Source organism: Nyctereutes procyonoides, unplaced genomic scaffold (assembly GCF_905146905.1).
Source record: "Nyctereutes procyonoides isolate TBG_1078 unplaced genomic scaffold, NYPRO_anot_genome, whole genome shotgun sequence".
Classification (NCBI taxonomy): Eukaryota; Metazoa; Chordata; class Mammalia; order Carnivora; family Canidae; genus Nyctereutes; species Nyctereutes procyonoides.
The window spans coordinates 35,555,310-35,577,610 of NW_026575146.1; the positions used below are offsets into that span (position 1 = coordinate 35,555,310).

The 22,301-nt window shown below is 44.8% G+C and overlaps 2 protein-coding genes across 10 annotated transcripts in view; one reads left to right on the forward strand and one right to left on the reverse strand.

Moving 5' to 3' along the window:
* Positions 1-21,689, reverse strand: part of EPB41L2 (erythrocyte membrane protein band 4.1 like 2) — a 205,546-nt gene extending 183,857 nt beyond the window's left edge. For all 9 annotated transcript variants that reach the window (XM_055312067.1, XM_055312066.1, XM_055312065.1 and 6 more), the window contains exon 1: positions 21,597-21,689. The gene's annotated coding sequence lies outside the window, so the exon portion shown is untranslated. The remainder of the gene's footprint in view (positions 1-21,596) is intronic.
* Positions 1-22,087, forward strand: part of LOC129499985 (collagen alpha-1(I) chain-like) — a 68,581-nt gene extending 46,494 nt beyond the window's left edge. The window contains exon 3 of the mRNA XM_055310146.1: positions 20,604-22,087. Within this exon, the coding sequence (XP_055166121.1) occupies positions 20,604-22,087 (1,484 nt within the window). The remainder of the gene's footprint in view (positions 1-20,603) is intronic.
* Positions 22,088-22,301: the final 214 nt, after the last annotated feature.

Here is a 22,301-nt window from a genome sequence, read left to right on the forward strand (position 1 = left end):
ATAACACAATAAATGGCACCAAAGTGTGGAAACCAGAATAGACAGAAATGCTCGAGTTTAAGTTGCATCTTAAGAGAAAGGTCTTTTGAAAAGTGAACAAAGAGATCTGAGTTGTAACTCGGGTCTGAAGCTAGCTAAAATTTGTTCTGTGGCCTGGGCGGTGGAGGAATAGTGAACATTTTAAGGTCTCAGTTTCCTCATCTCTCACTTGAAAAGGCTGAATTAAATGACCGCTAACATGTCCCAGAGTGAACGTCCTGTGATCTGTTGTAGAAGCCTGGTAGGCCAAGTGAAAGGACAGAAACCTAAACACGGTTTACGGAATGGCTTATAGAAATTCAGAGAAATATAGAGCTGTACAAATGACAGGGAAGGATCTTCTTGCTGGAGCGTAGGATCCAACAGGCGTCAGGGGATGAGACGGCTCACTCTGACCCCCTTCCGGTACAAGGGGCTACTAGAGGTTGACACGCAGGGCAGTAGCAGGATACAAGGACATCTGGCCAATAGGAGAAGGGTGTGATGGAGCAGCAGAGAGTGCGGGACACTGAGGGGTGAAGATGAAGGAGGTGACCAACAGCCAGGGGACTGAGTGCATGGAATTCAATGACTCCGGGGTGATGAATGGGAAACAAATGGGAACTCGCCATGCACAAGATTTTCCAATCCCCAAATTCTTGCCCCAAGTCTTTGATTACTTTGAAACACTGCTTTTAGAAAGGCCCTTTACAGTCTCCAGGTTCTCTGACAGAATCAAACTTTTATTTCTTCCAATTCTAAAATTCTAGGATTCTGATACAACTGATCTGGATTCGGGCCCAGGCTTTTTCTCCCAAAGGTCCCTGGACAATTCTAACATACAACCAGGGTTGAGGATCATCATCTCAGGGAAGAGAAAGAAGACAGGGTACAGAGGCGCCAGGGTGGCCCAGCAGTTAGGCGTCTGCCTTCGGCCCAGGATGTGACCCCGGGGTCCTGGGACCGAGTCCCATATCAGGCTCCCCACAAGGACCCTGCTTCTCCCTCTGCCTGTGTCTCTGCCCCTCTCTGTGTAGAGAAAAAAAAATTAAATGAAATTTAAAAAATATATATTTCTTGTATAAAAATAAAACATACACAAAGATACACAAGAACAGTATCAATAAAATGTATGATGCGCTACAGCTACAGGTTACATATGTTTAGGAATCAAAGGTGCATTGAGGGCAGATCTTAATTTTGGTATTTTCTTTTTATTTCTGATTTACCTGACCTCCATTTGTTTTTACTTAAGCAATTTTACCATATATATTCCCTATACAATGCCTCAAATCCTTTGTTACAGTGATGGAGAAAGGAAGTACCTCTCTAGACACACACTGGTATTTCTCCTACAAGAGACACCAAGCCTTTATGGTGTTATAGGGACAATCCAGTATAGATTTCAATTGCCCTAATTCACAATTCATTAATATCATGAATGGGGAAAAAAATCAGATTCTTCCAGTAGCTGTTGCCATCTGGAAAATTTACAGAATGAACTTTATTACTACCTATGATGATACTCAGTTTCTACAGTTAAAGCAACTTCACATATTTTTTAAAGTCTTGGCCTTTGGAGGAAAAAAATGATGGTCTTCTTCTAGATTCTAAAAATCATCTTATGAGATTATCTTATAAACTAACCATGTCTATCCCTGAAAAGGAATACTTCTAAGTAAAATACAGTATCATCTTTCATTTACTCCAAAACTTAACTCAATGATGAATACAGAATTCCATAGTACTTCTTTCTAAGAGAAGAAATGGTTTTTCAAGACACAATATTTTGTTTTTATTAGCGTAGAATGCAGCTGTATTATTTGTACTTCTGCCCAATATTCAGTAAATGTTCAAAGTATTTAAAAACTGGCAATTTGTATGTAATACTTAACAAAAGAGGCATGTGAGAGACTACTGAGGGCATAACAATAAAACTGAACCAAATTTATTCTGGAAAAGAACATCTACTAAACTGAAAAGAATGATTGCTCAGGGGACGACCATTCTCCACATTAAACTCTATAATGGGAAAAGTCAATTTAGAAAAGGAACATGTTTTTTAAAATGTCAGACTGTAACTTCCCAGAGGTTTCGAAACATGACGTAAATCTTACGATGTCCAAACAGATCTTCACAAATCCAGTTATACACGTAAACTCCTGGTGAAACTTCATCTGTTTACCCAAATCAGAGGAAATAAGGGTGTCTGCACGAAGGAGGCAGCAGCTTATGGATCCAGCATTACGAGGCTGACCCTCCCCATGGGGAATGCTTAGCTGCATAAATGGCAAAGGTTAGGATACAAACCCCTTCTCGTTTCCTGAGGATGGACTTTGTAACTGTGAAATATGTTGAAACTCTTGCTTTTCCAAATTTATAGTCCTTTAACCCATGGCCCAGGAAGCAGACTATGAGAACAGGAAGAAAGTAGTAAAGATGTTGTTCACGACAAAATCTGACAGCATTCACTCGTGAAACATTTTGTTCTGGGGCACCTGGCTGGCTCGGTCTTCTAGAAGAGCACGTGACTCTTGATCTCGGGGTTATGGGTTTGAGCCACACTGGATGTAGAGATTACTTAAACTTAAAAGATAGAAAATATTTTTTCCAATAAAAACCAAAGAGTAAAACAACTGTATAGATGGTAAAAAATCATAGAACATAAAATGAGAAAAAACCTTAGCGATCACTAACTTCACCCTGCTTTCCTATATGTTGATGAATTAGGACTTTGGTATCAAGGTTTCACTCTGCTCTGTGGCAATTTTCTGTAACACAGATGCTTCTTTGGGGCTATGGCTAATAAAGATTTGACCCTGTTCTCCAAAGGAAATTTTACTGCCTTTAAAGAAACACATTCCTCGCTTTCAGAGTCTGATAGGATCATGTCAAAATGACTTAGGTGCCTATTTGAAAGGGCTCCCATTGGCCAAAGTTGGGACAATTTGAACAGTAAAAGAATGATTGAACTGAGTGCACCCGACTGAAATACGATGAATATATAAAAATCCACAAGCCAATAATGACACTTAAAAAAAAGAAAGACAAAAAACATGAAATAACAACACTAATGGCTTACTCTGAAATATGGTAAAAGGAAAAATTTTATCCTGTACTTCAAATAAAAATTGTATTTCACAGTAATCAAATAGCCCACATTGATGAAGGAAAGCTATTTCTCGGGACGCTTGGGTGGCTCAGTGATTGAGCGTCTGCCTTTGGCTCTGGGATCGAGTCCCACATCAGGCTTCCTGCCTGAAGCCTGCTTCTCCCCCTGCCTATGTCTCTGTCTCTGTCTCTCATAAATAAATAAATAAAATCTTTAAAAAAAAAAGCTATTTCACACAGAAAGATTGCAAATTTGTAAAGCTGAAAGAATGATAAAACTTGAAAATCCCATTTTAACGTACAATGTACGCATACCACTGCACCCTTAAAAATGGTTAAGATGTTTAATGTTATGTGTATTTGATCACAACTCTTTTTTTAAATCCCATTTTATGATCACATTGCCACCCACCAATGAGGTAATTGATTCAGGTGAGAATCACCAATGGATACTAACATTTTTTAGGTGAAAGAAATAAGGAAATTGATGTTTATGTGGTGCCAAAGTCTCACTCCTCCCAGATTATATGATATTTTCAAGGGAAAAATATAATTTCATAATGAGAAGATCAATCATTATCTTAATCTTAGCTACAGTACTAGTGCAAAAACATGAGATGGCCCTGATAAGATGTAATAGGAAACATACAACTTGGCTATTAAATACTCTTACCAAAGATGTTTATTCTCAATTAACTGAACCTATAGCTCTAAATTTTACTTCACATTAAATAAAGAACACAGGAGACCACCCTGAATACCAGCACATGAAGACAATCTTCAGACAAAGAGTCTGAAGAAAAAATCAAGAAGAAACAGTCTACTAGACACGGGGCCTCTCCAACAGGAGAGTGATCTCTCTCCAACAGGTCACTGACATGCAAATACAGTGAAAAGCAATGGAATGAGGATTATTTTAGATTACAAAACATTTAAGTGACAAAGCCAATAACCAAATGCAGTATGTGCTCCTTGAGATAGGATCCTAGTTTGATAGAGGATGTCACAGGAATTATTACAGAGATTTTAAATATAGACTGGATATTAGGTAGTATTTGAGAATTATTGTCAACTGATTGTTATATATAAGAATACTGTTCTGGGGGCACCTGGGTGGCTCAGTCGGTGAAGCGTCTGCCTTTGGCTCTGGTCATGATCTCGGGATCCTGGGATCAAGCCCCAAATAAGGCTCCCTGCTCAGTGAGGAGCCTGCTTCTCCCTCGCCCTCTGTGATCTTTCCTGCTCTCACTCTCTCTCTCAAGTAAATAAAAGTCTTTAAAATATATACACACATATATATGTATGTCCATATTCTTTTTACAAATACATAATAAAGAAATTGGGGTGAGATGTCATGAGTTCCATAATTTATTGTAAATTACTTCAGAGAAAAAAAATACATGGTAAAATGTCAATAAAATGAAAAAAGCATGTAGGCAACGGTCATCAACAGCTGCCAAACACGAGGCAGAGGCTTGATGGGAAATTTACAATAAACCAAGCTGACTGACGACAACACCTGAATCCACTGATCACCCTTCATCCCAAGAGCACAGCCACCATACACCGGGGTCCTGAAGTGCAGTAGGAAATAAACACGAACTACAACGAAGAATTCTCCAAACCATCACCACCATCAGAATCAACCTTGAATCTGATTAGGCCCCGGATCTGCCTACCAATTAAGAGAACATTCACGTAAGAGAAACATATTAACCACTACCAAAGGGATATAATCAACAAAATCCAAAATGTGGGATATTCTAAAGAAACCGAAAGAAAAGGAGAAACTATATAGTAAGGTATTTAATAGACATATCAGCCAAATGAAATGTAGACCTCATTTGGGTCCTGACTTGAACAAACCAACCAGAAAGATATTTATGAAACAAATGAACATATGACACTCACAAATATTTGCTATTAGGAAATATTAAACTTTTAGACCTGACAATGGATTTGTGGTTTTGTTTTTTTATAAATGCGTATCTACTACAGACATATAAAAAACTATTTACAAAAAAAAAAAAAAAAAAAAAAAAAACTATTTACAGGGACTTGCTCTAAAACCATCCAGCAAGGGGCACCTGGGTGGCTCAGTCAGCTAAGCCTCTGCCTCAGGCTCAGGTCACAGACTCAGGGTCCTGGGATGGAGCCCTCCCCCTCTGCCCCCCACTCCCCACTCTCCACCCCTGCTCATGTGTGCATGCACATTCTCTTTATTTATTAAATAAATAAATACATACATACATAAAAAGCAATTTAAAAATAAAAATAAAACTAATACCATCCAGTAAGGTACAGGGTAGGGAGACAGGCGTTGGTGGTCCTTAGATGACACCAAACTGACCATGTTAATAATTAGCTACAAGATGGGTTCATGGAGATTCAGTATTCTATGTTTATCATATAGGTTCCATTATAAATTTTTTTTTTAAAGAAAGCACAGAATGAAGTCTAAGCAAAGCACCTTCACGTAACCAAAGCGTCTTCTTCACCTACTACCTAACATAACAAATACCAACTAAAATAAGAGAAGATCTAGCAAAAGATTTACCAACACTGACAAGAGAAAGGAAAAGTGTGCCTGGCCTGTGTTGCAGGCCTCCCGGCCAGGGAACACAAAGACAGGCAAGCTGGATGGTGGCAGAACCCAGACCCACCCCTTACAAGGTGGACTAAACACCACGGGGAAAGCAGGTGGGGGCACTTGGTGGATGTTACAGATGTCTCACCTTGCTCATCTGAAGTTGGTCATGATAAAAAGGGATCACCACAAAACACACTGACTTGATTTTCCACACCTCCTGGTTGCTTGCTGACGTGCCGTCTTCCCACCCACCCTGACCCTCTACCTGCAGCCCCCAGGGGGGCGTGGGGGGGGCACTAGCACCAGCAGTACTCACTTACAGGGTGGGAAATCTAACTAGCAAAACTGAAATGTTTCCACATTGTGCCAGAAAAATCCAGACTGATTTTACTGTAAAATGTCTCACTTTAACTGAAAACCTGATTTGTGGTCTGTAGAAATTACTGAGGCATCTGCTCTTTCCCTTTCTTTTTTGGAAAGGAAGCTAGACTAGAAACTCTTGTGTAATTTGTATTTGGATGTGGTGTTTGCAGAGGATAATAATCTTCCCAAATTTCTAAGTAGTTCCATCTGTTTTTATGGGAAATTTGTCTTAGAATGACTTGAGAAAATGAAGAACTAAGTAAGAAATCCAATCGCCTTTACAATTAGTCTTAGTATACTCTTTGAGTGGTTTTAAGAAATAACCAAAGAAATATTCACAGCAAAAAAAAATTTTTAACTGAACCTAAAGCTGATAAAAAGCGTCTATGAAACCATCAATTTACAAAATAGAGGCAGGTTAAAACTATGCCACACGGATAAAATTAGCAAAATAAAAATTGTAGGAATGATAAAAGACAATCCAATTTCTTCAAAAAAATAAATTACAAGGAAATATATAGTTTTTGGTTTTTTTTTAATTTTTATTTATTTATGATAGTCACAGAGAGAAAGAGAGAGAGAGAGAGAGGCAGAGACACAGGCAGAGGGAGAAGCAGGCTCCATGCACCGGGAGCCTGACGTGGGATTCGATCCCGGGTCTCCAGGATCGCGCCCTGGGCCAAAGGCAGGCGCTAAACCGCTGCACCACCCAGGGATCCCCTACAAGAAAATATAAAAGAGAGACAGAACCTATAAAGAGAATCACTACTCCACAATGCATGCACCTAATTTGAATCGTATTCCAAAAAACCTGAAAGAAAACAGAAACAAACTGGAAACCTGAACAGAGTGAATATTTGATGATACTAAAGATTAACTATTAATTTGTTTATGTGTAATAATAGTATTGTAATTTTTTTCAAGAATCTTAGCTTTTAGAAATATCTATTGAGGGGTACCTTAACTGCTGGCTCAGTTAGAGGAGTATGCGATGCCTGACCTTGGAGTCATGAGCTCGAGCCCATGTTGGATATAGAGATTACTTACAATAAAAAGTTTTAAAAAGAAAGATATATTGAATATAAGTAGATGAAACAAAAAGATGCTTAGGATTTGCTTCAAAATAATCCTGTCAGGGGTGAAGTGAACAGGGATATAGATAAAGGCTGGCTACCAGCTGATCGCTGTTAAAGTCAGGTGATGACCCTTCATGGGGAGGATCATCATACTATTCAATTTACTTTGCTACATATTTAAAACTTTCCAAAAAGCTGCTACATTTTAAAAAAATTAAAAAGGAAATAACAAAGTTAGCTTATGAATTTTTCAAATTAACTTCTAAAAATTTTAGTATCTAAAATAGAACAGTGAGACATTTTGTACCTAAAGTAGCATATTAACAAATATATTTAGAATTAGTACTTCTCATCTTGAAATCACTTTAATCACCTTAAAATTTCAGCAAGTCACAAAATGAGAATCATAAAATCTTAACACGTGGTGGCCCCAAAGTCCCACCTCCCACGCGGTGAATCATCCTCCCACCTCCCAACAGACAATTACCAGCCTCTGGCGGAGGTCCTCCAATCCCTGGGAAAGTCACTCCATTCTCTGCCCACACCAACTGTCAAAAAGTTCCTCTTCTCCCAAAAAGGAAACTCCCTTTCTCCAGATCTGGTTTACGCATGGGAAAAAGGGTTTTCCAACAGGTCAACGTCCATTTGTGAGGTGTGAAGTCAAGTTAGTGCCTTGCTGACTGGCATCTCTATCACTGTCATGATGCAAAAAAGAAAATCTCAGAGCTAAGGACAGAACTGCAGGCAACAGGGAAAAGCTGATAGAGGAAAGGAAGTCTTCAGAGAACAGGAGGAGTAGAAGCACTGCAAGGGGTCACGGGGGAATTTCAAAACAGTCAAAAATAAAACAGGAGGGGGCAGTACTCCACAGACTTGACCCCGGGGCCATCGTTACCCGGTGAGAGGAACTTCCGGGCACTGCTGGGGTGCAAGTCAACGCGCTCCGTGCTGGGGAATACGGAGCCATCTACTACCTCTTAATACATCTTCACTCTGGAAGGAAGGCCAACACTGCTGTGTCCTAGAACTCTTTCAAGGAGCTTATAATTCAGCAGACTTAACTTTCATTTCAAAAAAATTTCATCCTATTTCAACCGGTTTTGTAGCCATCGAGACAAGCCGCATCAGCTTGCTAGGCTTCCCTACGAGCGTCCCTGGCGTCTGTCCATCCATCCCGTCAGCAGTCCCCATCGGTCATAATAAAAATCACTGGCAAGAAATATCTTAGATGACCAAGATTAAAATTTCAGTAATTATCACCACCACAGAGTTCCCGCAAATGAACAGCATACTCCCAAAACTGCCATGGGGATACCATGAAAGCTTTAGCCAATGTTCTGCCCAAGCCCGTCTGTGTCGCTCTACACAAGGGCCCTGGGAGCGACCCTCTGCGGGGCCCAAGGGCCCAGCCAGACACCGTATACGGATCCGGACTTAATTCAGAGCGCCTGACCCATTTAAGAGAAGGACACAGGAAGCAACCTCATATCCCCAGTGTCACACCCAGCAACTGGTTGAAGCGGGACTTGGGGCTGCAACAATATCCTTTCCACCCTCCGCTCCTTTCAGGAAAAAAGGAAGGGAGATAAACTATCAGGTACCTGGTTGCTTAAAATTCCCATCTCCAAGGACCCGGGACAAACTCCCCCAAGCCTGTCTCCTGGGGACAGCTCAGGGACAGCGGAGCTCCGACACCCCTGATGGCACGAGGCAAAACTCCCAATGGTCAGTGGCACCTGGAACCTCCAACCTGGGCAGCCACTCTGAGACCTGTCACGCTGCAGATGGACGCGACGTCCCACTTATAAAGCTGCGACGGAGAGCAAGGCAGGCGGCGCCACCCCTGCCCGGATCAGCGCTCGCCCCCGTCCTGCCCAGCTCCCCAGCAAGGGACCGGGCCTGGAACCCCCCCAACTGCCATCCAACTTCTGAATGAAACTGCCCCTCACTCTTCCAACAGGTAACCCAGGACAGTACCTACCTCGCGGGGTTACTGCAAGGGGACAACAAACAAAGCAACAGAACAGTACTGGACACGAAGTACTCAAGGAATGTGACCCGTTATTACCAATACTTTCTAATTCACCATGTGATACCTTTACAAAGAAAATACACTATGATTCAATAAAGCACAGATTAAAATAATTCAGTATATAATGACCTCCCAAAGAAAACATACTAAACTATATTTTAATTTAAAGTAAAAATCAGGGATCCCTGGGTGGCACAGCGGTTTAGCGCCTGCCTTTAGCCCAGGGCGCGATCCTGGAGACCCGGGATCAAATCCCACATCGGGCTCCCGGTGCATGGAGCCTGCTTCTCCCTCTGCCTGTGTCTCTGCCTCTCTCTCTCTCTCTCTCTCCCTCTCTCTATGACTATCATAAATTAATTAAATAAATAAATAAATAAATAAATAAATAAATAAATAAATAAATAAAATAAAATAAAATAAAAATCGGGGTGCCTGCGTGGCTCCGTCCATTATCTTGATCTTGGCTCAGGTCATGATCTCAGGGTCATGAAATCGAGCCACTCTTTGGGCTCCGTGCTGGGCATGGAGCCTGCTTAAGACTCTCTCTCCCCCTCTGCCTCTCCTTGCTCATGCACTCTTTCTCTCTCTAAAAATGAATGAATGAATGAAATTTAATAAATAAATAAAAGTAAAATTTAAAATAAACTACCTCTCACATAAAAATCCTGCCTTTAGGGGCACCTGGGTGGCTCAGTCGGTTAGGTGTCTCTTCAGCTCCGGGGTCCTGGGATCAAGCCCCACATCGGGCTCCTTGCTCAGCGGGGAGCCTGCTTCTCCCGCTCCCCCTGCCACTTGTGCTCTCTGTTGCTATTTCTGTGTCTCTCTCCCTCAAATAAAATAAAATCTTTTCAAAAAATTCTGCCTTTATTAATTGGGAAACACATTTCAACTATTAAGTGATTGTCAGCTTCAGCTATAATGCCAACTTTTTGATTTATAAACTAACATATGACCAATGTTTGAAGCATGCACTTTCCCCTCTATAAAGCCAGACAGACCATACACATGGCAGGTTGATCTGATTTTACAGTAACTGTGTAGTCCCATTAAAATCCAGTCAGCTGAAAAAAAAATGTTTCACTTGGTCTACTTCCAACATATTGCCAACAAAACCATGCTAAGCAAAAGAAGAATGAAAGAGAGAAAGGGAGTGTGGGAGGGAAGAAAGGAGAAAAAAGGAAAATCGGAAATCATTAGTCTTTAAAGTCATTAAAGTAAATGTAGGAGCAATGGGAAAAAAAACATACAGAACAGCAACAGTACCCTGAGAATATACTAGACTCTGAAGATCAGCTCTGATTTGGTTTAGAAAGTATTAGTTTTTTTTTAGCACTGGCTAGAGCATTTCCTATGTCCACAAGCTACGTTTAGATGAAACTTTCTCTGATCAAAACCACAGTCAGAAATTTATTCCAAAAACATGACCTAAGTCGCAAATGAACTCATCTCTGTGACTCTACACAAGCAGTAATGGACATCAATTTTATTTTGGAGACTAGAATGCACGTGCCAAAAAGAAGGGGCAGGAGGAAACATCTATATACAAATGAAATTATATGATGTCTAGAATTTGCTTCATAATCATCCTCGGAGGAGGGTAGTGTCAGGAGAGGAAGGGAAGTGTTGATGAGACACGACTGCTATGTCCTGGTAATTATCAAAGCTGGGTGAGGGTACCCGGGGTTCACTACACTAGTGTTCTCTCTACTTCTGAATGTATCTTCAACTTCCCATAATAAAAAGTTTAAAAAGAGAGACACTCTTCTGTAACTAACGATGGTATATTCCTTCTGCCAAAAAGCGTTTCAATAAATAGATGCATTAAAAACATGACTTTAAAAAAATCCAACAACAACAAAAAAAGGTCCCGGAAAAAAGGCCACGTTATCTCTCACTGCTATCGTGTGGGCTGCACGGAGCGAGCAACACAGAGATCACAGATCCATAAAATGCTCTAAAATCTACCCTCGAGTCTTTCCATTTAAGCTTGCGGCACGGGGACGAAAGTGAACTGGCCCCAGCTAGGAGAAAAGCTAGAGGCACATCTGCACGACACATGCTCCCCACATCTACGGCTCCTCGCCGGGGAGCTGCAAAGTTAAGAATATCTGCAACATACCTTTATTTTCCTGCTGCAGGTGGGGGAGGGAGAGGGACAAATGTATTCATATTCTCATATGTGTGTAACTTAAAACAGACAATCTTGGCATTACAGAAATTAAGACACAGGCTTTACTGATGTTGATTTTAATGGCTGAGATCCAAAAACAGTTCTGGTTACAAGCTTATGGATAAACTCTTGATTCCTCTGTCAGTAGATAGACCCAACTCATTTCTTGACATTTTAACCTTTCCCATACACAATTTGTATTCATTTTATTAAGAAAAATGAGTTTTCCTTTCTCCCTTTAAGAGAAGTGGATTAAAGAAAACTTTTCAAGGGAGGTGTTCACTTAGCAGCTTTCCTACCAGAGTCCAAGAGCAATTAAACAGAGCATACTGGGGAAAAGGGAAAGATTATCATGGTGCAAGTGGGCTCCCAGAATGAAGGCTGAATGTGCACCACCGTCTAGCAGATGACCCTGCCACACTAGCTTTTCAAATCCTAGTGAAGGCATTTGGCACCATTTCCTAATAATCCCATAGGACTTCTACTTCCTTGTTTTTTCAACAGTATCTCAAAACGTTGACACATTTATTGAACTATTTTTGGAAGACCCAGCTCTGTCTACCTTCAGGGCTCAAGATACAAATAGATGAGAGCTACAGGACAGATCTCTAGCTACAGAACTTGGCAGGCTTCCTGTGTTCTCCAAGAAAAATTCAATTGGCAACTCCATCAGCAGCAGAGGAGCACAGAGCAGAGGGGACAACTGGACACAAGCAGGCCTTGGCTGTGCCTGATGCTCCCTTAGGAAACCGAATGACTCTGGTAAGTTTAACCTCTTCCTGACCCACTTTTATCTGTCGGACACACGGTATGAAATGTATTTTAAGAATCAAATGAGAAAAGTGATTTACTTTGAAAAGATTAAAATGAAACTTTGCAAATTAAAACCATATTTAATAGAAAAGAAAACCATGAGAAGTCTAAGCTGCAATCACCACATAACGGTTTATATGCTGTTATCTACTAGGAGAAAGAAAAAAATTCATTAATGACCTTGATAGAAAATGATATTTTGGGGATGCCTGGGTGGCTCAGCGGTTCAGCATCTGCCTTCGGCTCAGAGCGTGATCCCGGGGCCCCAGGATCGAGTCCCACATCGGGCTCCCTGCATGGAGCCTGCTTCTCCCTCTGCCTGTGTCTCTGCCTCTCTCTGTGTCTCTCATGAATAAATAAAAATTTCAACAAAAAAATGATATTTTGAACATATGCACCATTTCTCAAACTTCACTCACATAACAACTTTATATTTTTTGCCAAATCCAAACACTGTCACTGTATTTTTTACTTTATATTTAACCTTTAAATCAAGTTACAAAAATACCTACTTCATTTTAGCCTTATACTATGTTAATACCAATGAAATCATAGGTTTGAGGCACTTGTCTATTTTTCTGATGTACACTGACATGTATATTTAACCAGTAAGAGAGAAAGATTCATCTGTGTACCACCTTAACTCATTTTAACACACACCACACTTTGGGAAAATATACCCTGGTCTACTGCCTGCAACATCTTCTACACTAAGGAACAGAGTATTTTAATTTATAAATCTGTAAAACCCACCAAAGGGTTTAACCTACACTAACCACACGCACGTATGAGTCTTTGGGTCTTTGGGAGCTTCCTCGGACCTCACAGCCAATACCTTATCAGAACCCCATTTCTGTTGCCCTAAACTCCATACACAAAAAATCCCTAGTATGTATATCTTCACGAGTGTAATTCCCATTCCCTATTCATGCCCTAGTAACCAAATTTTTTACCCTAAAAGTATTTAACAGAATCCACAGGAGTTCAGAGTTTCCTCTAATCACGGAATCAATATTCAAAGAATATTTAATATATGTGTATGCAAACCACATATCAGTCTGAAGATAAATGAAGGTATTCAGGACGCTCTAAAATAAGGTTGCCATTTCTGAAACATAGTCACCAAACTTTTACTGTGTATTTTTAAATCTAATTCAAGTATGTACTGTAAGATTTATAAGCATCTGTACTGAACTAATCCATGAAACTATCACAAGAAAAAAAATAATACATTTGTCGAAGTCTTCCTAGGAAGCAGCACCTTTCCGTTCAGACATATCAGTCGTCAACTCCCACCCACCCTAGATGTTGGCTCAATCACCTGACTTTCTCTCTCTCTTCACATGTATATATACACATATCTATGATATATACATGTTATATACACGATATTATATTTACATTATATATTTTTATATATATAAAAATACATATATAAAGTTCAACTCAGTATCTGGCATAAAAAAAAAAAAAAGGACCATTTTACTATGGCTGCAGTCCTTACCAAACTGTGACTACCACAGTAATCTTGGGGATTTTATTTTTATCAATTCAAAACCCTAAATCAGTGGACTGAACATGAGTTAATTTCTGCTCCCTCCCAAAACCACACTAAAATGACAGTAAGGAAAAATTTTTTTAAAGGGGAGGGACAAAAAAAAAAAAAAAGGAGGGGACAGGCCAGCAGATGATATATATCAACAGAATTTTAGAAGATGGAAAACAGATGTACAAAGTAACTGACTTAGCAAAGCAGAGGAAGCCAAAGCTGAATCCCTGTTCTGGTGGAGGCCTCCAAGAAGCAAACTGAGCCCTGGGAGAGGCCCCAGGAGCCTAGGAACTGGAGGTTCCAGAGGCCACAGAGTGCAAGCGAGGGGAGAGACAGAGCTGAAAACAGCACATGGAGCACTCCTGAAACTCTTCCTTCTCCCTCCCTCTCTCTGAACTTTGCAGCCAAAAGACAAGAGGTTCATTCTCTAGAGCAGTTGAAGGAAGTCTCCAGGCTGAGGGAATCCAGACACAGAGGGCAGATGTGGGGGGAACACAGAAAACAAGGAGGCCCTACTACTCAGGCAATATGTATTCACCAAGTGCAAAATAGACAAAAATATTTGCCTTCTTGCAGTTTACACTGAGGTGATAATAACACATACTACGAAAGAAAAGAAAGAGAGAAAAGAAAAGGAAAAGGAAAGAAAAGAGAAAAGAAAAGAAAGAAAGGTTGAAGGCATACTAGGGTTTTAGGTGTGCAAGCAGGGTTGTAGTTTCAAATAAATGATCATGGGAAACAAAGATCTGAAGGAGTTAAGGAAGTAAGCTATGCAGGTATCTGCTGGAAGAGCATTCCAGAGGGGAAGCAAGTGCAAAGGGCCATAAGTAGAGTAAGATTGGAGACACTACACACATGGAAAAACCAAGGACATTACCAGAAAGAAAATTCAGTGACCAAGGAGCAGCGTTGAAAACAGGAAAACAAAAAAATTCAGCAGAGAGGTTAGAAGAAAGCAAAAATCAAACAAAAAAATAAAGGGATGGTATGAGAGGAAAAATTAAAAAAAAACACTAATAAAATTGGAGAGTCAATCCAGAAAATTCAATCCAAATAACAGAAGTTTCAGAAACACCAGAGAACACAGAGGGAGAAATTATCATAGAGGAAGATTTCAGGAAGACACGAGTTTCCAACCTGGAAGAGCCCACTGAGCAAGTGCCCAGCACAATGAGTGAAAAACCTCCCATACCCAAGGCACGCCATCATGAAATTTCAAAACACCAAGTTCAAAGAGAAAATCCTAAAAACTCCTAAGAAGAAGGATCCCTGGGTGGTGCAGCGGTTTGGCGCCTGCCTTTGGCCCAGGGCGCGATCCTGGAGATCCGGGATTGAGTCCTGCGTCGGGCTCCCGGTGCATGGAGCCTGCTTCTCCCTCTGCCTGTGTCTCTGCCTCTCTCTCTCTCTGTGACTATCATAAAAAAAAAAAAAAAAAAAACTCCTAAGAAGAGCAAACCAGCCACACCCACAGAGGCAAACATTAGAGTTGCGGGGCTCCTGCCCACCAGCACTGGCAAGCCAGATCACAACAGAATCATGCCTGAAAAAGTCAAAAGACTAAGTAGTCACTAAGTTGGAATTCTATACCCAGCCAAACTATAAAAGCATTCACCATAAGAGCACAAAAAGGCATTTCAGGGGCGCCTGGCTGGCTCAGTCAGTAGTGCATGCAACTCTTGATCTCAGGGTCATGAGTCCAAGCCCCACAGTGGGCATGGAGCCTACTTGGGGGAAAAAAAAAACGCATTTAAGAGTGGGGAAAAAAGCTGCTTCAAGACATGCAAGGTTTCAAAAAATTCACCTTCCATTGGCACGTTCTTGGAGATTGCTGGAGGATATAGTTAAAGTAAGAGTTAAGAAAGAGACAGAGAGCCCAGTAACCTGGGAGCCCAGAAAGAAAGGCAAAGGGAATTCCCAGAATACAGCTGCACAGGAGCCCCAGAAGTAAACCAGTCCACAGGATGGAGGTTTCCTAACCTCAAAAATAAGAACTGAACTAAAATAGCAAGTTTTTGATCTTCTGTTTCCCAAAATACTTTCCAAAACACTGTTCCCAAAAATCTCTCTCCAATACTCAGACACACGTGCACACGTGCACACAAGCGCACACTTTATTAAAGTCTCAGCCTGGGACGCCCGGGTGGCTAGGTGGTTGAGCGTCTGCCTTTGGCTTGGGGCGTGATACTGGGGTCCCAGGAGCTCCCTGCATGGAGCCTGCTTCCCCCTCTGCCTATGTTTCTGCCTCTCTCTGTGTCTCTCATGAATAAATAAATAAAATATTTTAAAAATAATAAAGTCTCAGCCAGTTCACAAACCACACTGGGCAGTACTTTCTCAATCATCCCGCTCTACTTCAAGCATGTCTACACTAAATAATCTCCATGCTCCTTTCTGGTCCTCTAGGTGAATGAATCTAAAGGTGTAGCCTGTCTGGACAAAAAGAAAAGGAACCTAGGAATTATGGCAAAGTGCAAATTACATTTTAATTTAATGTCTTTGAGATAGTGGGATGTGTGTTTATACTGGTAGAAACTCAAAAATATGATTAAACTCAGCACACTTGTTATCATGGTGTTAGTTCCAGCTCAACAGGAGGTCTAGAAACCTGAACTCAGGGCTTACAAAAGGTGATAGGTGGTAATCAGACCTATATGAAAAATTTCCAAAATCACAATTTTCCTGGGGCTCCTGGGGGGCTCAGTCGGTCAGGTGTCCGACTCTTGGTTCCAGCTCAGGCCATGATCTCTGGGTCATGCAATCGAGCCCTGCATCAGGCTCCGTGCTCAGTGTGGACTGTGCCTGAGACTCTCTCTGTGCCTCTGCCTCTGCCCCTCTCCCTGCTCATGCTCTCTGTCTTGTAAAATAAACACATAAAATCCTTTTTAAAAAAAAATCACAGTCCACAGTCGTCTTGGAATAAGGCAATCAAAAGGTACCATTCATCAGTCTTTTTGTATCTGGCAATTTCTTTCAAAGAGGTTCACAGTGAGGCCATAAAAAGAGCAAAGCAAGAGGAAACTGGCTTTTCAGTTTCGAAAAGCTTTAGTTTAGATACAATGACCCTCCCTACCTGGTCTAGACAAGATCATACAGAGGGGCAGACAAATCACCGTGGAGCCCTTTCCACACCCTCTCCTTCTTAACCTAGAAAGTACGGAAACCGTCCCCATGACCCTGAAGTTAGTCACATGCGCAAAATGTTAACCTGGCTACCTGAAACAAAACCTTACTGAAGGTATTTCTCAGAGCGAATAAAAAGAGCATTCTTATTCCTCACACATATTCCAATTACTATAAAGATAATTTAGGAGGAGGCAACCTACAGACATGTAGACCTTCATGGCTCTAATATGCTAATTTGAAAAAATACTAACACTCAGGGCAGTATCCCTGAAATGAAATTATAATTCCATTTTAAAAGTAATTGAGAATATGAAGCTAGCCCAATTTCTATCTTTAGGGGGAAAAAAATCCAGAAGCAGTGTATAACGTAGTACTGTCCTTATCCAAACGGTAAGTGACATCACTTTAAAAATGAGAAAACTGAGGTATGCCTAGGTGGCTGTCAGCTAAACATCTGCCTTCAGCTCAGGTCGTGATCTTGGGGTCCTGGGATCGAGCCCAGGGCAGGCTCCTTGCTCAACTCTCCCTCTGCCCCTTCACCCAACTTGCGCTAAGTAAAAAAAAAAAAAAAAAAAAAAAAAAAAAAAAAAATTAATGAGAAAATTGAGAAAACCACTGCAATTCTCATTAAAACAAATACTATCCCAAACACTGAGTATTGAGAAAAATGATACATCAAGTATCTATCCTTCTAGACATGAAAAACACATCTCTAAGAAACCCACAGGGATGTCAATCCAACCACAAAGCGAGAGGAAACAAAATCCAACAGCAAGAAAAGCAAATCCCCTCTATGACATATGGCCTACATGACCCATATGGCCTACGTGACGCAGCTACATGAACTACCACTAGGTTCTACGCCAACTCCAACTTTCAAAGAATCTTCACAAAAAGCACCCCTAAAATATTCTATAAAGGTTCAATGAATAGATTTGTCAAATGAGTTAAGCACAATGTTATAGAGCACTTCACATGCCAAATACATATCCACATCCACGTAAATACATTTGCTCTCATACAAAATGCACACACACACTTTACAGAAAACCGTTAAAAACCACTGGTCACCACCGCCCAGCTATGGGGCTAGCTATGAGGATGACCGCCCGCTCCCCTTTTTGCCTTCCCTGTAATCGCCCCACGACTCTACTACTTGCACCTGAGGCCACGCTCCTGCAGCTCCCAAGCGGCCACGACCCCATCTGAGACTTGGGGGGGACCACACCAGCGATGGCCCCCCCGATTAGGGGGCTGCTTCGGGCTGAAGCATGGCATTCCCACAGGATGCTCTGTCTGGAATTTGGGGAGGTTCTGTACAAATCTTCTATGAACTCCGACCCCCGAGGAGTCTCCAAATGTCTGGGTGTCGGGGCGGAGGGCAAGGGCTGCGCGTCCATTAGCTGAGTGGAAAGGGCAGCCCTTGAGGATTCTATGAACGCACAGGGACTCAGGGCCGAAGCCAGCAGAAACCCTGACGTCCAGCTTTTAACTCTGTAAGGGTACCTGGGGGGCACCTGGGGGGTACCCGGGGGTTAGTACAGTAATTCTGAATCTGAAAAAGCAAACAGGGCCACTGGAAATGTTTCTAAATAAAGGTGGGGCGGGGAGGGTAGGCACATTTCCTTTGTTTTCTCCAAGTAAAAACAGAGATTTTAGAAATGCAAATTTTGACTCTCAGCGGTATCCGCACAAACTACTATATTGTCTTACAAAAATATGAGCAAAGCATACGCTCCCAAAAAGTCCACACACAGCTTTCAAAAAGACTACTTTGGTTCAAAAAACAAAGACAAATGCCCATAGCTTCCTGTGGAAACAGAAACAAAGTCAAATCTTCAAAAATATTTAGCATTCTACTAAATAAAATACAAACCCCACATTCCTAAATAAAACGGCAAAGATAAAACCCCTTGTAGTTCTCTGGCCACAGTAATATGAGATTGGTGATTCAGAGCAAAACCTGATGTTAAACATAACTATACAATATTACTAATTACAGAGTAATTTTACCAATAAATATTTTGGTTGGGGACTGCTTTGTCATCTTTGCAAGTATTTTTAGTTGAAAGCAAATGGCTGGGTAGTACACATGGACATGGTTATGATTTTTAAAAATCTATTTTTAAAATCTGGTGACTGGATAGGTCTTCTAAACTCGATTCTTTGGACCCGGTAATTTGGAAAGGGTAAACCACAGGAACGCTACGTTAGGAAGGAAAGGACGCGGCCAGCTCACCAACTCAGAGCAGCACAGGGTACACTGGAAGGCGCGGAGCGCTCAGGACCTAGTGACCACCGGCCAGAGAGCCACCAGCACGGGCACATACGTAACTGTCCTCAAAGCCAGCTCTCCAAATACAGTAAGAATTCCCTGAATTTCCTTGTTTTACATTTGCGGTTATTTTTTAGTGGGCCTCCTTTCGGGTCCATCCCCTAAATCTGAAAATCTGCTTCTTCCTACTTGGAATTAAATTTCTGATTTTAACGTACATACCAGCTGCATACCTACCCAATCTAATAATACATACCCAGCTGAAATATTCCGTAACAGTTAAATTTTTTTTACATAAGTTACCAATGATTTCACTAAAATTGTAACTTTGGTATTACTTTTAATCATTTTAAGCAATCCCCACCCAAGTTAGATACCAAGATATTCCGAGTGGGGAGCTCAACTCACCCACCTGTTTCCTCCACAGTGTCTCTGCACAGGTGCTCTAACTACTTGGGCTGGAGGTGAAAGATGAGCGACCACTTAGGACTCGGGCTTTCTTAAGGAAGTGTGTTTTGAACGGAAAGAAACTGTCCCCTAGGGTCAGTGCACGTGAGCAGCCTCTGGTTCTCAGCAGTCCTCCTGCACACAAGACCACTACCAGTGGAAAGTCTGCCCAGGGAGTGGGGAAAGCAGACTAGGACCAGAGGCACCCTAAATCCACCCCATTGTTCCCACAAGCTCCAAAGAGGAGACATCTGAGGTTTGAGGTGGTTCTCAATCTGAATTACAGGACTGGCCACCGCTGACTGACACTGCCTCGCTCTTTGCAAACTGTGTCCGTGGACGGAGGAAGCTGGGTGGCCTGGGTCACACCCCAAGACTGCCCACAGCACCCAGACAAGGGCAGCGCCCTGGTTTCCCAGGGAACCTGCTCAGGGCCTGGGAGTCCTACATCCCCGCCCCTGCGGCCAAAAAGCTGACTCGGTTTCCCTCAAGTGCTAAACCCAAAGTGAAATGAGATAGAAAGCTAAACTACACTGCGAATTCTCACAGTATTATAGACGGAGGACACAGAAATAATGCGTTCCGGTGGGAAAAGAAAACCTTGGGGGGGGGCTGAAGAATATGGACGAATAAAGGAAAGACTCTTGGAGTCATTAAAAATATGAAAAAGCTTACATAACAGTAAAAAGAACAAGACTGCTGTCACGACGACATGCAAAAGACATTTTGGAGACAAGAAGTTCAAGAAACAGGAAAGGACGGGATTCAAAAAAAAAAAAAAAAAGCACATTTACTGCTCCGATCTGTTCACTTTCCCTCCGTCTTAGAAGCAGCGGCCGCGGTGGAAGCGACGAGGAACGGGTGGATGGAAGGATCCGCAAATTAGCGGGGGGGCCCGGAGGCCGTGCCGCTGAGTAACCGGCCTGGGCTGCAGCTCCTCTGGCCTCCCCGCAACCCTGGCCGCCGAGGAGCAGCGCCCCCGGGCCCCACCCGGCGCCTGCACCGGGCACTCTGCACCCCGCACTCGCACCCCCAGACCTCGGACCGCGCACCCTGCACCCCCGGATCCTGCACCGCGCACTCTGCACCCCGCACTCGTACCCCCGGACTCCGCACCCTGCACCGTACACTTGCACCCCCGGACCCTGCACCCCCAGACCCTGCACCGCGCACTCGCACCCCCAGACCTCGGACCGCACATCCCCGAACCTCGCACCCCGCACCCTGCACCCCCGGACCCCGCAACCTGCATTTGCACCCCCCGACTCCGCACCCCGCACCGTGCACTCGCACCCCCGGACCCCGCACCCGCCCCCCGCCCCTCGCAGCGGCCCCGCGGGCGGACGGGCAGTGGGCGCAGAGACCCCGGCGCTGGGGGCCGCCCGCGACCTCCGGGACCGCAACAGGGCGCGAGGGGAAGGGGGGAGGGACGGGGCGGGGCGCGCGTGGGGCGGCGGGGCGCGTGGGGCCCCTCGCCCAGCCCCGGCACCGCCCACGCGCGCCGCGGGCCCCAGCCGCCCCCCTGCCGCCCCTCACCCCCGCGCCGAGCTCCGCGCCGGGATCCGCTCCGGCCCGCGGCCGGCGCCCGGGATGCAGCGGGATTCCTCCGCCGGCCTCCCCGCGGGCCCGGGACGCGCCGCCCCAAACCCCCGCACCTCGGGGCCCGCGCGGCTCACCGGCGCCCCCGCCCCTCCAGGCGCCGCCCCGACGTGGCCCGGACCCCGGGGAGGGAGAGGCGGGCGGGGGACGCGGGACCCGGGCCTCGGGGCGGGAGGCAGCAGTCCCGCGCCGCCGCCCTCCCCCCGGGGCGCCGTCCCGCCGCCGCTTCCTGCCCGGCTCAGCGCCCCGGCCGCGGCCTCGGGGACACTCCGGGCGGCCCGCGCTCCGCGGGGACCAGCCGCTCCGCCCGGACCCCGGGACCTCGGGACCCCCGACCCCTCCCAGCCCCCCCAGCCCCGCGGCGCCCCCAGAACTCCGATCCGACCCCCGGCCCCCGCCCGCAGCCCCGCAACCCCGCGAGCCGCCTCACCGCGCTCCGCGCCGCCGGGGCTCGCTCCCGCGGGGCCGCTCCCGCTCCTGCCGCAGCCTCGGAGCTGCCGCGCCGCCTCCTCCGCCGCCGCGTTTCAAATTGAAATTCCCTGGCTCGGGCCGTCAGAGCCCCAGCGCCCGCCCCGCCCCTCGCGGCGGAAGCCCCGCCTGCGCCCCCCGGACGCGCCCCCAGCGCGGAAACCCCCGCGGCCGCGCCACGCCCCGGCCACGCCCCGGCCACGCCCCTCCGACCGCGCCACGCCCCTCCGGCTGCATCACGGCCCTCTGGCCACGCCCCCCTCGACAGCGCCACGGCCCTCTGGCCGCGCCACGGCCCTCTGGCCGCGCCTCTTCGGCCGCGCCACGCCCCCTATGGCCACGCCCCCCTTCGGCCACGCCCCGGGGCGGGGCTTGCCGCGGGATTCACCGCCCGGGCCGCCGGGCACCCGCGGCTGCAAGGGTGCGCTCCCCGACCGCGAACCCCGCCCGTAAATCCCGTTTCACCAACTTTGCAAACTGCTTTCCTCGGACTGCGCGAGGCCTAAGCCGTCACTGAGCCCATGGACGCGGGCACAGGGCTCGCGGGTCCCTTTCCGCGGAGCCCGGGGAAGAGCTTTCCCGCGGGGAGCAGAAGGCCTGGGGGGGGGCGTCTCCCGTGGCCCAGGGCGTGACCCCGGGTCCCGGCATCCGGTCCTCGTCCAGCTCC